The 17402-nt window shown below is 34.7% G+C and overlaps 1 protein-coding gene across 2 annotated transcripts; it reads left to right on the top strand.

Moving 5' to 3' along the window:
* Positions 1 to 990: 990 nt before the first annotated feature.
* On the top strand, positions 991 to 10130 carry LOC150100927 (uncharacterized). Of its 2 annotated transcripts, none has more exons than XM_090401752.1 (3): positions 991 to 1079; positions 5554 to 5640; positions 9560 to 10130. In XM_090401752.1, exons 2-3 carry the CDS (start codon positions 5586 to 5588, stop codon positions 10105 to 10107), a joined length of 603 nt encoding a protein of 200 aa, XP_090257878.1. In that variant the 5' UTR covers positions 991 to 1079; positions 5554 to 5585; the 3' UTR covers positions 10108 to 10130. The 2 variants fall into 2 exon arrangements, with proteins under 2 accessions (XP_090257878.1, XP_090257879.1); XM_090401753.1 differs by lacking the exon at positions 991 to 1079 and adding an exon at positions 2738 to 2932.
* Positions 10131 to 17402: the final 7272 nt, after the last annotated feature.

Here is a 17402-nt window from a genome sequence, read left to right as displayed (position 1 = left end):
TTTGATGTATGAGAAATGAGCTTATTGTTCTAAAATTCTTGCAGCTCACTGCATTACTTTTCTTTGGTATAGGTAAATATTAAGGTCATAAAATCTTTTGGTAATTCTCCTTTGTTATAAATTAAATTTATTATTTTGGTTATTTCTTCAGTTCCTTTCTTCTGAAGTTGTTTCAGGAATTCTGCAGATTTTCATCTATTCCTTCTGCCTTTCCACATTTTAGGCCATTTCTACTTCTGTCTTCAAAATCTCTGGGCCTAGATCATCTATGCCCAGAGATTAGGTTTTACTATTAAGCAAAAATAATTAAATGAATAAAAAATTAAAAAAGATTTCGTCATAATACAAACAATGAAGTCAAACTAATTCGGTGCAGTGCATATGGTTACTTGCTGCACATACTGGTAGTGTGCACATTTTGAGTGCGTTTCGTGCAATGATGTAGAAGTAGTAATAGCGTTTAAATAAAATAAAAGTGACTTCGTTAACAGAGATTGAAATAGTTTTGAGCCAAAATAGAATGTGCTCCTCGGAACAATTCGAAAAGAACTCCCCCCCCCCCCTCCCTAACGGTACGAATTAATAATCCCGGATATATCCCCTCCCCGGTAAGTTTTTTTATCTATTCGGATAGCTATCCGTATAGGTACTTCTTCCTCTGAAGATATATTTCCAAGTCGGAACAAAAAATTTCACTCCCAGAAAATAATGCTCGATCTGTTGGGGAAGGGGGGGATTATGTGTGCATGCGCGCTTTTCTTCAGGCGGAGTATTATTTTGTGAGTGAAAAAAAAAAAAAAAATTGCGCCTCTCAATTACATCCTCAAAGATATCTTAAAACTTAACCATCAATTGTTTCGGTAGGATAGAAATATATTTATAAAAAATAAAATAAAATTCGTTCCACTCCGGAGTAATTGTGTGAAGATCAAAAAAGGATTCGTTCTTCGGATATTTATTTCAACCCCTGTTCATTAAATAACTTGATCAAATTCTTTCATTCACAGCAGGCAAGGAATGGTCGTGTAACGTTATTAAAAGAAACTTTACGTGATGAAAAAAAAAAAATTGGAGTGGAGGTAATTTTAATACTTTTTACTGAAACTTTTAGCAATTTGTCAATTCCGGATAGTGGTTAGAAAATGTCGAAAAAAGGGAGAAAGAAATGCTTAATAAACATTATTAATAATAGTAAAAACAATATTACAATTTTCTGCTGTGGAGGTAGCACCTATGAAAGTACATGGACCTGTGCTACGCTAATATGGAAAATAAGCCAATGTAGGTTAGAATTTATGTTACAATAATAAGGAATCTGAAATCATGTGATTCAGCGTAATGGTTAATTTTAAAAAATGCAGTAACCATGTTAGTGCTGTTGAAAATTATGAAGACCGAGATCTGCCTGTACATAGAAAATGAAGTGTACTTCATCCTTTGAAACCATATACTTTACTTCTTTCCGACTAGCTTAACAGCTGTACAAACTCAGCCTAAGAGAAATGCAATATTTCCTGGAAATTCGAAATAGTTTGTCACAAGAGATTTCGTAACATTCGAAGAGAGAAATATTTAACTACGTATAAATTATGTCACTTCAATTTATTTATGTTTTTTTTTTTTTTAATGCCGTAAGTTTCTTAGCATTTCATTTAAAGAAATTAACGCAGTATGAAAATTGTCAAATCTATTTGAAGATTGGTTTCTCTTAGAACAGTAATACTATAGATTTTTGTTATTTATAGTCTATTGTTCGTATGAATGCATTTAAATCAGTTTGAAAGGTACACTAAAGGCAAAAAAAAAAAAAAATCTTTGAAATTGCTTACACTTAAAAATGATTAAAACAAGAATATAAGTTTTTGTCAAATAATACTATAGTTTGTTGTAAACATATTTTAAATGTATTCTTACATATCAGAGAAAGGACGTGGTTTTATTGTGTTGACCATCATACTGTCTCGGTGATAAAAGGCCAATCTTCGCTTTTGAGTTGAACTTGATTCTGGATACCATATTCCAGTTATGTGAATATATGAAGTTTATAGAGTCGCTGAGAAAAATGCCACGGATATTGTCTGGGTATACAAATCTAACCCCCCCCCCCCGTCTTGTGGGATACAAGAAAAACTGCCTCTGTCTACTTAATTCACCATCCGAGAGGTCCGCCCTCTTTGGGATAGTCTTTTAAATAGTGTAATCTAAAGGAATCAGGTAATAAAGTGTGCATGCTACAATACTCATGTGATTTAGCCTACATCAATGTTACCACTTTGAGAAATGTTCTTTTCTAACAGCAAACATTTGATCTGGTTAGCGTAAATACAATTACACTCCAAGTTGAACTTATTTTTATGCTAACAAATAAGTTTATCTCGAATTATTTAGGCGTTTATTTTCCATTTCTGTATGCATTTTCATGATAAAGTTAAAAATCGGGATCACCTAAATGAAAGCGGTGGTAAACAAGAATCCAGGAACTGATTAAAAGTGAGAAATACCAAAAAAATAAAAAAATATTAAAATCTTCGTTTATAAACTGTCCCGGTAAAATCAGCTTGTAATGTTTCGTTATTAAAAGCTCATCAAATGAATACGTTTAACTGCAGAATTATTTACTATATTCTTGTTAACTCTGAGGACCTCACAAAGTGCCGTCTCCGGCCACGTTTTAAATCTCCTTTCCGTCTGGTTTTTCCTCGAGATAGTTCCAATTTTATTGGTGAATTATTTTCTATTTTCATGCAGAAGATCTCGAAATGTCCACATAAGGAAAAATACGATGAAACGTCTTCACAATTCTTTGTAATCCTTTTGTGGATATCACCTGTATCAACTACCTACTATATGCGTGAATAAGCACATCCGGTTCTTATAAAAGCACGCGAAATACGGACGACATCTTCTAGTTCTTTTAGTTATCCCGTAGCAGGTATGTAGAACGTACTCGATTCTTTTGAACATTTAATGCACTGTTCATGAGCGAGAGTAAGTGCACATGACGATTTAGTATAAATATTTTGACCATTCGTATTTGTATTATATGATTATGTTATTTAGAACTCAGTACTGCATGATTATATCTGTTTAGCAGGCACATTTTAAAATTAGTCTTTACAGTTTTCCTGGAGATTGTCCAAATATTCCGGCAAATAAAGTAGACAAGAAAATGTCCAAGATGTTGCAAGTCATCGCTGCCTCCTCCCCTTCAATATTTAATCATCTGCTTTTTTTTTTTTTTTTTTTGTAGATGAATAAGTCATTGATTAAATGGCCAGTCTTGTTAGCCAAGTGGTTAACGTATCTTCTGGTGCGAGACTCCCATCCTGCTTACTGGAAGCCTGATTTGGCAAGAAAGAGGTCCAGATTTGGTCTATAGAGCAGGATTTTCGGGTTATCTCATCCCCTAGTAAAACATACGGGTCTACTACTTATGTGCTGTATACTACTAACGTTTTGGGAGTGGATTCACTTAAAAATGGTGCGATTTATCGTTGCTCAAGGTCCTGAAGTGCTATCATTTTTTATTTGTTTATTTTCATCGGATATTAAATGTTCACTTAAACATGTTTCTCTTTTTAATTTTTTTTATCTGCTAATTATATTCCATTGAGTAAATACAGTGTTGCATTTAGTTAAAATGCCTGCAGATAGTTTCAAGAGGTTAGAGGAGAAGAAATCGTCATCATAGCTCAGAACCATGTAAGGAGTGTTTTAAACTCTCAAGTTTACTGGCATCTATTGACACAATTGCGCACTTTTATGGTATCTTTTATGATTTTTTATGTACCGATTTTTTAATTAACTTTTTCTAAATTAGAGCTTTTTTGTCCCCCCCCCCCCAGAATCTGCGCCGCGCCGTTTTTTAAATAAGTTCTGTAAATCATAAAAAAATAAATCTAATGTGTTCGGGTTCCTCTAGACAACGAAGTATGCGGCGCTCTTAACTATTTTTTGAAAATCGGTAAGCAGATCGTAAGTTGGTCCTACTTACGTGGTTGAGCCTAATAATGGGAATTTTAGTGCTGGTTTGTATTTTTATTACTTTTTTTATGTGAATCCACACACGAAAGATTGTAAACCTATTTATGAAGAAGGCTATTTATTATCTGGCGCAGAAGAAATCGGCCAGAGTTTCTGCTGGTAGGAAAAACTACTTGCCTGAATGAAACATATGAATTGTAGTATATATATATGTATACACACACACACGAAAGAAATCGTATATAATTCAATACATCATTACATTGACCACACACTAGAGTATTTGTACTAATGGATTTCTCTTCAGGTAGTTCCGTTAAACACACTTGTAGTACAATGGAAGAAATCTTTAGTATATATGTTAAACTTAGAGATTACATAAATTTATGTTCTGCTTCCTGTTTTAATCTGTTGAAGGGTTAAAAAATACTAAGTGATAAAACTTGTAGCTCTAATAATACTTTCCCCCTGATATTTGCAGCACCAGTTTTACTTCCATCGCCTTCTTCATTAACAGTGGTAAGTAGAAACTTACGTTCCTGAATCTTTGAACTTAATTGGTTGATGGACTGAGTCCTTGACTCTTTATCCCTTCAATGGATTTTAGATTGTGGGTGATGAGATTATTGTGGGTAATTTACCCGCTCATTATGAGCATTGAGGCTGTATCAGCTTTCTCTTGCGATGGAGGATTTCGGTTTTTTATGTTTGAAACGATCTGAGGGCTTGTAGTCTGCTGATTGTGAAGAATTTCTCCGCAATGCTTGTCATGTGGGTCTTAATATCTGGAAGATTGGCTTCTTGATGTACCTGGATGTTTCTGATGAACCATGGGGCATTAAATGCCATTCTTAGGCATTTATTCTGTATTATCTGAAGTCTGTTGATGTTGCTTTTAGTCGTGTGATCCCAGGTTGGAGAGGCGTAAGTTAGTTGCGGTCTGATTACCGATTTGAAAAGGAGGATTTTGTTGCTTATGCTTAGGAAGCTGTTCCTATTCAAAAGTGGATATAGCTGTGCTATAGTCTAACTTGCCTTAGTGGCAACACTATCCATATGTGACTTGAAGTTTAGACGTCTACCAAGATGAATTCCCAGATATTTGGTAGAATTGCACCAAGGGATGATTTTACCAAACATTTGTATGCTTGTATTCGGTTCTGCTTTACGTCTGGTGAAAATTACTGCAGAGCTTTTGTTTGGATTAATTGCGATACCCCACTTGGTGTACCAATCCTCCAATTCATTGACTTCTCTCTGCAGCTTGATTGTGGCTAGGTGTAGACGGAGGGATCTGGCTATAATGATTGTGTCGTCGGCATACAGAGCGGTGATAGCCGGAGACAGTTTGGGGAGATCTGCCATGTATATGGAGAAGAGTAGGAGAGATAGCAGAGAGCCTTATTTGCAGCACCAGTTTTACTTCCATCGCCTTCTTCATAAACAATGGTAAGTAGAAACTTACGTTCCTGAATCTAAAAACTAGCGATGAATTTAAACAAAAATTTGTTTACTAAATATACTAAGACAATTGAGGTTCTTTTACTTCATATGACATTTTTTTTTCAGTAATTTATTCACCCCTAAAAATATAAAGTGAAATGGAGTTGCTATTGTGCTGCTTGCTTGGGATTCTGGTTCCTTCCCTTTCAGCAGGTAAGTAGACTTGAAGACCTGCTTAATTCTGTGGGGAAAAATAGGATATTTAATTAATTTACTATTACTACAACTTGCAATAGTAGTATGTGGTATGAAACATTCTCGCCTAACAATGAAACATAAATCAGCTATTCCCTAATAGGGAGTAGGCGAGGCCTTTATACACTATCTAGCTTTTGGAGACTGAGTGGGCAGTTCAATCTCCAACAGCAGTCAATCAGAGATAGCTGGCCCATGTCTATCGCTAATTATAGGCAGCCACCGATGAAGAGGCTGGCAAACAAGTGCTGCCATCTCTTGGTGCCTAACCCTAACAGGATATGTTACTGTCTGAAATAATGTGGGTAATATGGTCGATTTTCTTGAGTTTACAGGACTAAAAAACCCGATTGCCAGTGCCAGAGATCGACTAACTTGGGAACCGGTCAAAGAGAGGCTTAGAAAAAGTTCCTCCAATCGGTGACTAGACTTGAACATAGGTCTAACTTTGAGCGGCCAAGTGCAGAAGATGCAAGCGTCACTTCCATTGAGCTACACAACAATGAAAAAACGAATTTATAATTTCAAAATTATTTTTATTTTTCAACATAATCTCCCTTAAGACTAATACATTTATTCCAGCATCATTATCCCATCCCTGTAGTGGTTCTCAGTAAGATCTGTAAAATACCCTCTACAACTGCAATCACCTCTTGATTAGGAAAAAAAAGCTGACCAGCGAGGAAGACTGTTAGTTTTGGGAAGAGATAGAAGTCAGAGGGAGCCAAATCTGGGGAATAGGGTGGATGTTCCAACAATTCATAGTGCAGATCCCTTAATTTTCCCATTGCCAAAACACCTTTGTGGGCAGGTGCATTCTCCTGATGATGGATGATTTTTTTCTTCTGTAAACCGGGTATTTTCTCATGGAATTTTTCGTTTCGTCTGGTCAGAATAATCTTCCCTGGTTATTGTTTTACCCTTTTCAAGATAATTAATAAAAAAATGCCTTTAGCATCCCAAACCACCGATGCCATGACCTTTCTTGCTGATGGAACCGACTTTGTCTTCTTTGGCACTGAACAATCGGCTTCTGTCCACTATTTTGACTGCTGTTTGGATTCTGGTGTGTAATGGTGAATTAAAGTCTCATCCATAGTAATAAATCGACGCATAAAACCAGTTTTATTCTTCTTAAAGCACTCCAAGCACTGTTCAGATATTTTCAAGGGAGTGCGTTTTTGATTTGGCACCCATCTTGCGCAGATCTTTTTTATTTGCAATTCTTCATGCAAAATGTATCCTACACGTTCTTTTGAAATGCCTATAGTCTCAGCAATTTCCCGCACTTTGACTCGCCAGTCATCCAATACCATATTGTAAACTGATCAATTATTTCTGGTGTTGTTACACTTCTTGAACATCCTTCAACTGGATCATCTTCGAGGCTGGTACGGCCACTTTTAAACTCTGCAGGCATTTCTTAATTGTTGAAAACGAAGGAGAAGAATGCCCATAATCTTTTTTTGAACTTCGAATGAATTTCTTTTGGCGTTAAACCTTCTTTTACAAAGAATTTTATAACCGCCCGATACTCAATTTTCTCCATTTCAAGGGATACAGACAATACTTTTGCTTCAGACAGCTGTATAAAACAAAGACTTATTTGATAAAAGTGACTTGCAATTTCACATCGATGCGTATGACATGTACTAACTTAGAAAGAAAAATCTTGCTGATAGTCTTGCCATTTATAGTTGAGGCCGAGAACTTTTCAGACCACCCACGTGTGTTGTTGAAGTTGTAAACCACAACTTCAACAACATATCATTAAAAAAAAAAGGCGTGGGAGCATCCACAACGTCAGCTGTTTAGACTCCCGCGGCAGCAAAAGATGTCCCAAAATTTGAAAGTGTGGCGCGCGCATACCCACACAAAATATTACTGTAATAAATGTTTCCATCACTATTTTTACACGTTTCATATCGTCTAACTCCTCTCAACGCAGCTATGTTACAAATAAAATTTAAGTTTCAATTTTTAATATTTTAAAAAATAACTAATCCACGGCAGCATAGATTAGTTATAATAGTCGGCATTATAAGAATAGACGACATTACTTTCATACAATCACCCCTCTTGTACATAAATAATCATTTTAAAATATGCTTTTAATTCGAATTCTAAAACGAATTTAAAGTCTCAACACATTAAAATACCTGAATAGTGTAAGACAGGAATTTCTTCAAAAAAAAAAAAAATCAGCTAACGCCTTTTTATTCCCGTAGGCGAGGCCATTTAGCCCTATCTAACTTTGGGAGACCGAGTGGGCAGTTCAGTCTCCACTGCTACCCAATCAGAGATAGATGGTCCAAGGCTCTCACCAATTAAGCGGTACACAGTGAAGAGAGACGGCTCAAATGTGACGCCATCTCGTGGTCCCTAACCCTAGCACAATATATTTAATGTCTGAAATAATGTGGGTTCTACGGTCGATTTTGTTGAGTTTACGGGACGAAAAATCCGCTTGCCCGTGCCAGAAATCGACTAACTCGGGAACCGGTCGAAAAAAGGCTTAGAAAAATTTCCTCTAGTCGCCGACTAGACTCGGAACCAAATCTTCCTTCGTACGGCCAACCGCCGTGGTGTGCAAACACCACATCCACTGAGCTACACAAGCTCACCAGGAAATGGAATTTCTTTTGAGTTTTATTTTATTTTTCAATGAAACATGAATAAAAAGGAAGCAAGATGAAGCTGATTTTTTTTTTCCCTGGAAAAATTGCAAATAATCTAAATATACAAAAGCCCTATCAATTTCATTCGGCTTCAATCTTCGTTCAGTGGGACAGTTAGAACAGCAACGTACAGCGTTGATTGAAAATCCTCGGATTTGAATCTCGTCTAGGACTGTAGTTACCGCTGTTTTGAATTACTGAAAAAGCAGCTAAAGGTATGAGGACAGAGTATTGTCTGTAAATACGTGCATTCTTCTGGCTGATTTGTATATTTTGTAAGGTGAAAAACATAAATTTGAGACAATGTCTCCCTCTCTGTATGACACTGGCTAACTCATCTTCAGAGAGAGAGAAAAACCTTGTAAAGGTTCCTCGCGTTCTATTCTTGTAGGTCAATGTTTTTCAAACTTTTCTAGTAGCGGCCCACTAGCTCCAGAACCCACAATTTACAATAGGTAATATTTTACCACCAGATATGAGCCTTCATATGACGCCAATAAGAACGAAGCTGTGTGCTCGATAGATCGTAGAAAGATTGCCATAACATACATCACCTTAATATATTTCAGTGAACAATTATAAGATACTTCAGTGCACTCGGGCGACACACAGTGGCTGATTTTATGCACCACTATACTCGCTTGTTGAGATGATACAACATCTGGAAAAATATTATGCGTCGTATTTTCTATAAGGCTTTTTTGATTAATAGGATTTTTATTATATCGTATTTCAAATTCTAGTTGAAAATTCAAACTGAGGTTTTTTTTAAAAAAAAAAAAACTGTTTATTTACATATAAAATTTCCTCGTGACCCACACTTTGAGAAATGCTGTTCCAGGAGACCTACCCGAATATTTAGAAGAGCTTTTCAATTCAAGATAAGTTCGATGGTCTGATATATAATATACCGATTTTTCGTGCCAGGAACTCTTATTCTTACAAAACAGCGTGGCCGGAGAATTCAAGTAAAATAGCAAACAAGATATACTGGAGTCATAACATTGGTTGCTGCCCTGGACGTAACTGCAAATGAACTTTGATTTTTTTTTTGTTTTTTATATGATTAAGGATTCGAACAATGTATATTACATACGAAAAATCTTTTTAGAGAGTTCTTTATCCCTTTGTCGTTTCTAAGTTTAAAAATTTACTTCTATGTTATGCATTCTGAAACTAATGAAGGCATTTCTTTTCAGATATCAACAGAACGAATAGTTATATTGATAAAATATTATTAAATATGCGATCTGATCTGAGGAGTATTGATCCCTATAAACTAAAAGATTATAAGGACAGTGATGCGAAGATTAAAGGCGGTATAATCCGAGGATTATCCTACATTGAGCGTCAGGGCAACTGCATCGTAGCCAGAGCTACAGATGGAACTACCAAAACATTCGTTAACATGTCCCTAAGCAGAATAACGATCGAAGCAAAATTCAAGGTAAAGAAATGGTTCTCATTTAAAGGCAGCCTTGAAGGAAAAGTTGAGAAAATCTCGTTATTTGCATCTATCAGTACACCAAATGGCAGCAACAAGCCTAAAATGGATGTTTTCGTTTTCACGGGAATTTCTGGTTATAAACTCCGCACAAAGAGCAATACTGGTTTTTATAAGGACACTACGAAAGATGTTGCTACTCAATACGGGAAATGGTGTGGATGGCAAATGCGTAGTCTGTTGGAGACGAGAGCCTCGAAATCCTTTCAAGATCAAATGGGATGGTACCCGTTTCCATCTTAGGCATTCCATGCGCTTCTGTTATGCATAATAATGCTTTGAACAACTCGTATTACAAATAAAAATGTTAAATCTACTTTGATTTTGTAATTATTCTTACTGTTGTTTACGGAATGACAGTTGTGGTCCGGTTCATATTCATGTAAACCAAACTAGGACTCCAAGCACCTTTTGTAAAGATTTTTTTCATTTGAAAAAGAATTAACCGGTCTTATACGTGGAAGGTTTTCCTTCCGGAAACTTGGACTTTTTTTTATCTCACATAACACGCAAACCTCTCAGCAGTAAACCAGCAATTAACAGACTTAATTGCACTCAGTGACGGCTCGTGGCTTGAAATCGTTTGGGTGCTGCAACTTTCGAAATATATATACACACTGTAAGTACAGTGTATACGTGTTTGGATAAAACATAATTTTATATCAAAATTATGGTGAAAATTAAAAAAAAAAATTAAACATGAAAAAATATTGTTTATTATCGATAAAATTATACAGTTTGGTATAATTCAAAATTATTTAAAAATAAAATCCATTCCTTTAATTGTAATTAAAGTAATGGACTTACAATTTTTGGACATTGCAATTAAATCCTTTAATTGTAATGTCCAAATATTTAAAGAGATGGAGTAAACACGATAAGCACTACGAACACTCTACTACTGGCACAAACTGCATATAAACAACAGTGGAACTGAGCGACGGACAGTGCCGCATTACGCTAATAGTTCGCATCTCACTATGACGTGCATATGCTTGCGCATAGCAATATGCCACTGTGGTAAACACAGTGCTGCTAGCGTCCTTCGCCCTCCTAAGTGCTACAAGATGAATTTTCATTATTTTTTATACAAAATAAAATTGTATAGAATTGTTTATGATAAAATTAAATATTACAAGCAAATATAAATGAATAAATAAATATATTTATATATCGAGAAAAATTGGGCGATGCACGAACCGCCCCTGATTGCACTTGCTTTATATCCTTAGTTGCTTCTGCCGTAATTCAAAACATTAAACAACAAGCATTTAACGAAAGCTTAAAAGCACACCCCATTTTTGAATAATATTAAATGTAATGGTTCCTTCTGGTCAGTTAACTTTTTATTCCATCATTTTTCACGTTTTTTTTAGTATTGAACTACAATAGCTTTTTATAATCATGTAACATGGTTTCTTGTACCCTTAAATTCTGAGATAAGACAATCTTATTATTATTTGCTACGTCTGTGAATGAATTTTTTTTATGGCTTTGGAATTAAAACATTGCCTTTTTACATGAGATTGGATAACCCCACTTCAGTTGAAAAGTAGTTATAAAAGTTCCTTGCGTATAGAGTGGATTCACACTAGGTTTTTTACGCCTAATAGGGGTCAGTGCTAAGAAGGTACTGCCTTTTATAATATCAAATGCTAATTCTACAAATTTTAGCTTGATATATTCATTTCACGGTGAGCATCAGTTACTGTACCAGAATTTTCAGGTCAGCAAGAACATTAGCGTTATTAGTTTATGTTTATAAATATGTCTCATAACTAGAATTTTCCAAAAATAAAAAATAAAAAATCTAGGAACAACAGTAACTTGAGATAAGGGATCAGATATTCTTTTCTCATCAATGTATATTCTCGTCTCTATTAAACAGTTTCATATTTAAATCTCAGATACAATAATCATTAATACACAGATTAAGAGTTGATCTGAATAAAATAAATCAGCCTAACTGATTCCCTATAGGGAATCAGTTAGGCTGATTTATTAATTCCCTATAGGGAGTAGGTAGGTCCGTTTTAACCCTGTCTAACATTTGGAAACGGAGGGAGAAGTTCAATCTCCACCAGTAGCAAATCAGAGATAGTCGGGTCAGGACTCTCACTAATTAAACCCGGTATCCGGTGAAAAGACGCGGCTGACAAATGCCGCCATCTCATTGTCCCTAATCCTGTTTCAGAAGTTTACTGTCTGACTGGACTCGAACTTAGGATGCTCTTACTTCGGAGGGCCTAGCGCCGTGGACGCACACTCTTCACTGAGCTACACATGCTCTGCAGTTGAACTATGCCATTTAAAATTATTGTGTTGAAAAATTGCCTTAAGGACAGTTTCGTGCGCATATGAAGTTCACAACTGAATTTGTTGCTGATAATTTTGTGAAAAGTGGTACTGACTCTATTTTATCATTGCCAGAATGCTTGTTTGTTTCCTTTTTGGACAAAACATAACCCATTCGAAAATTTTGCGAAAATATATATCACAGGCTCCTCGTGAAAAAGCAATAAATACTAGAAATTTCAAACTGAATACATTTGTCAGTGTATGCTTTTAAACATTTTTGCTTTCATCACGCTCTTCAGTGGCACATTTTCAGAGTCTAAAGCTGAAGAAAAACATTTTGGTGAGAAACATATCAAACTTAGATTTGTAAATGCAATATTTATTTTTACAACTTCCAGACATTGCATTCCAGAAATTATCGTTATCAAAGTAAATGTAATAGCGTAGATGCTACATGGAAACTTCTTTCTGAAGCTTCAAAATGACGATTCAACACAAATATTCAAAAATATTGACAAAATCTTTGGAAAACTATAACTGACCTACCCAGAGTTGTATTTTAGAATCAACATTATCTCCTGGGCATATGATAACTCAATAGCATTAAGAGAAAAGTATCATGCCGTGCAAAAATGTCGATATCAATTTGACTTCTTTCTACTGTACACATTTTGTGGTTCCCATCTGTTATAATACATGACAATGTCGAGAGTTGTCTGGCTTATTCTTTCCTCGAAGACTTGAAATCGTTGGTAACCACGAACTTAACTATCGGCGATGACTAAAGGCACCTATCTTTTTCCAAAAGTTAGTTAAAATGACTGCCTACTCCCTTTGGGGAAACTGGAAGCTGTATGGGATTTTTGTACGCTGCAATGAGAATTGTATTTAAATAATATTATACAGTGAATTATTGAGCCCATCCGATCCGTTTAATGGTTATTTGTCATTTATATCGGTAAAATTATAATATAATATACTACTAAACAGCATTAACACATGTGTCATGTGCGCGTGCAAAATAATGGAACCCACATATGAAAGTGCTTTTAATATTAATTTGAAAGAAAGAAATAGAAAAATATTTACTTAAATTATTGGCCTATTCAGAGGTGAGAATCTTTCGCCCATCTACGCTTACTATTACTGAAAACAACAAAATTTTTTTCCTGGTATCAATAAAACGAGACCGCCCTGTTTGAGATCGGGATGTTAATTATTATGAATAATTATGTCAAGTAAAAAGAATCAGTTTTTGCTCGAATTATGGCTGAAACGCCAGGAAACTAGTGCATTATTTACATGAATGAGTGTAAATCTTGCTAAATTGCTTTTTTTGGGCGGGGGGATGATAAACGGAATTTCCCAAGCGAGAATTTTCCACCTCCATATGAGACAGATTGATGGAAGATTTTTTCTCTTTTAATGTTGAGTAATCTTGCATGAAAACTGGGTGTTTCATTTTTTTAAAATCTATCAGGCATCTGACTAGGTTTATGTGAAGTCAAGTTGCTTAGTCACTACAGACCACTGAGTCATTAAGAAGAAAAGAAGTAATATTTATTTCTAAATAAATAATGTATTTAATTTTTTTTTCCATTTTAAACCCTGTCGACGAATTTATTCATTCTACCAACTTTTACTCATCGCGAATGCTTTTAAATGAAATTTTTGTAGCTATTTCGAGGGCCTACCTATATGGCTTGCCTATTTTCATCGTGTTGGTGATAAAGTGAGAACACAATTTGCATATTTTTTTTACAATATTCGTTATCATTAAAACGCGCTTTTTTACGGGGTAAAAAAAAATTTAAAAATAGGTTTCCTCCACATATGAATATTCATTTGTCCAACCATGTTGAAATGATGTTTGCTTTCATAGAGCTAAATCGTTCCAAATAGGTTCAATTGCGATCGCTAACTAGAGAAACTTTTATTCAATTTTTGGCATAGCTGTGTAATTCACGCTATTTTAGACATAAAATATATCTGTTAGGTTAGGGCCAAGAGATTGTAACGCTTGTCTCTCTATTCTCTACCATGAAAGTCTTGTTTCACTGAGCCTCGAATTCAATTATCGATGATGACTGCAGCGTGGAGACTGACTACTCAGCAAATTTCAAAACTTTAAGGAAAAAGGAGTCCAACTATTCTCATGGGGAATAAAAGGCATTACAGGATTGATTGATTTATTTAACATATAATTAATAAGGGTTGCTGATACATTTCAACTACAATGTAATCATTATCACAATGCAAAGTTATCCACATTTAGCAGAACCAGAAACCAGTCACCTTTTATGACAGGAGGGTAACTAATACAAAAGAATAATGTTTTATATTATTATAAATATAATTATTTATAGCATGCTGATGAAAATGGAACACTTCCTTCTATCATTGTGGGTTAATTTAACATAGACAAGTATTCTTCCTCCTTCTCTTCTGGTTGTTCTTCAGTAGACTAACAGTTGATAGTTCCTCGGTGAATAGTTATTACTTATTTCTGTATAGGTGGTTTCAATTAGGATTAAAATATCTGTATGTTCCATAATATTGAGGAAATAGGCTTGCAGGTTTAGCCAATACTTTATAATACTTCGAATATTGAAGTGGAGCAGGTTGATGTAATTTTCTGAATAAAGGTTGGTTTAAATTCTTGGGAGTCTGTTTCATGCTTTATTATATCAAAATGAATATCGTCTGAAAGATTTGCCATAATCATGATATTTGAAGTTTTATATGTGTATGATTTTTCTCCATTATGGTATTTTATTGAGTTTTTGACTTTGACTTCTGATTGCACATACTTCTGATTGCACATATTCTTGTTTCCTCAAGAATAGTTTTGTATATTTGCACCATAAAACCTGATACTGATATTCTCTTTTGGTTGGCCTTACTCATTTTATCCCTAGCTGCTTGTTGGTAAACTTGACTACAATTGACGAAGGAAATTTATTGTTTTTGAATTTCCTGCATTTCGTTTGGTTATTCTGTGGACTGCTTCGATATCCTAAGTTTCTCGTTTTTTTTTTTTTTCTAATCCATCATTAAGTTGTCTAATAATAAATATTCGATTGAATAAATTATTTATCTTTTAACTAACAGGACACATGCCTCTTTAAGAAAGAGCTAGTCTTAAATTTCTTAGCTCTTTTTAAATCTACGCAGAATAGGTCAATCATTTTGGGGGAAAAATGTAATTATATAGTTCTTATTTTTCCCTTGAGCACACAGATGCAGCTTTTATTTTTCCAATTCTTCTTATTTGCCATGCACGTGAGAATAAAGAGTTGCATGGTTTTAAGAATCACTCTCATACTGATAGTAAAGAACCAGATATATGAACTTGAGATATTTATGAAGAGTAACCCTCAGTAAAATGCATAATGTTACTCATCGATATATTGTCACTCATCGATTCGATATCATCTTTTCACACGACTTCTATGACAATCTCTTATAGCAACTGATTTCATCTTATCCAAAAATTTAGATGATAATATTACTTACTCATTTAATTAATAGAAAGGTTAAATTTCGATTTAGGTTCAAATTCGTTCCTTCGTTCTTTGTTTTATTATGCAACAAAAACAAAACTTTTCGTTCTTAATCTAGGACACTTAACTGTCGTCTGATTCCAATCTTCAACAGTTTAAGATAAAAGTACATCAGAGTAGATTGTGTATTAATAAGTTATAATTATCATCACCATTGTATTTTTATAATTTTTTTATCATATTCACAACTAAAACGCATACTATTTGGCTTGTAATTAAAGATAATAAATATATTTTATTTTGGGAAAGGAGAAATCATTCCCTTCTTTGTTGAAATCCCATGCAAGATATGAGGGATCGTTCTATTATTTATTTATTTACGTGCTTAAGAATTCTGTCCTTCTCGAGCAAAGTCCGGTTGCTTTTTACTTCCGGATAAAATAAATAAACATAATTGAGATTATTCTGTCATTTAGTGGCGCCTTAGTCGCTTCCGTGCTAATCTAACCAATCATAGTCACCGCCTTTAGCTCTGTTCAATATTGTTTATTATATCTATTATGCAATGCATTTTTGTAGCATGACGTTTAGTTCAGTAGATGTATGATGTCGGCTATTCATAGAGTTCATACTCGTGGAAGGTTAAAATAATAATTCTCGAATGTTCCTTTCCGTTATGTATATTTCAATTAAAAGGCCATGGATTTATTTTATCTGCGATGTAAATGCATCGTAATGTTTTATTTTATGAGGAAACGACGACAAATCTATGTAATAAGGATGAGACGTTTTTCTGAAACCTAAATAACGAAATATGGAAAATAATATTGGACTGGCCCGAATTTAGCACGATCACAGAACACGACTTTTGATTGGAAAGGACCTGGGACAGAAGGATCCGAGTTAGCTATTGTAAAGCGAGAGTGGTAGAAGTTTACTCCTACCACTCTCGCTTTAGAATAGCTAACATCTATTTCAGTCTCCCTTTTAGTCCTGAATCTACAGAAGGGATCTGAACTGAAATGAGTCCCTTCATTAACATTGGGAACTGAATAACAAATTATATTTTATTTAGCAGAAAATTCTACTAGTCTCTTCTAGTTAGCCGCACACAACTGGACTAATGCTATTAAACATTTAGACGAAAATAAATCAATAAAACTATAGCTCATACGCATATTTTACTCTTTTTTTTTTAAAGCAGTTATACACTATTCAAACGTAGTGAGTAGCAATAATACTGCCGACTACTATCGAATTCGACTACTATGTTTGTGAAATATGCAGTTATGAAACATGTTCAAATAAGTCATACTAACCTTCTTAAAAAGCGAATAGCTTTTTTTTTTCTTTCTTTTTTTTTTTTTTTGCTTTGTTTTCTTCGATAATTTGTGTCATTTCTGAAAAGCAAAATAAAAGATCATCGGTCGTAACTCCATTCAAACACAATAAGCTAGTGAATGCGAAGTATTTCATATCAAGTGACATTATCAGTTTATCTCCTTGGAAACAACTCCCAGCAGCTTTATCAAAATACTTGCAAACGATCTTTGATAACAATATCAGCCTAATGTGTTAACAGAACTTCCTTACTCCCTTTTATAGTTCTGATTAACGCAGTAATTGTGCTTTTAAACTTTATCTCACTTCCCTCTCCCCCCCCCCCTTTCTGCAGAAATCACATCTAGTGACGAGTAGGACCATTTCACAACAAACGAGCAGTTAGCAGATTACACG

This window comes from Typopeltis vanoorti, chromosome 12 (genome assembly GCF_054136105.1).
Source record: "Typopeltis vanoorti isolate ZY-2024b chromosome 12, IOZ_Tvanoo_1.0, whole genome shotgun sequence".
Taxonomy (NCBI): domain Eukaryota; kingdom Metazoa; phylum Arthropoda; class Arachnida; order Uropygi; family Thelyphonidae; genus Typopeltis; species Typopeltis vanoorti.
The sequence above is the reverse complement of the archived record's forward strand: the minus strand, read 5'-3'. Positions and strand labels throughout refer to the sequence as shown.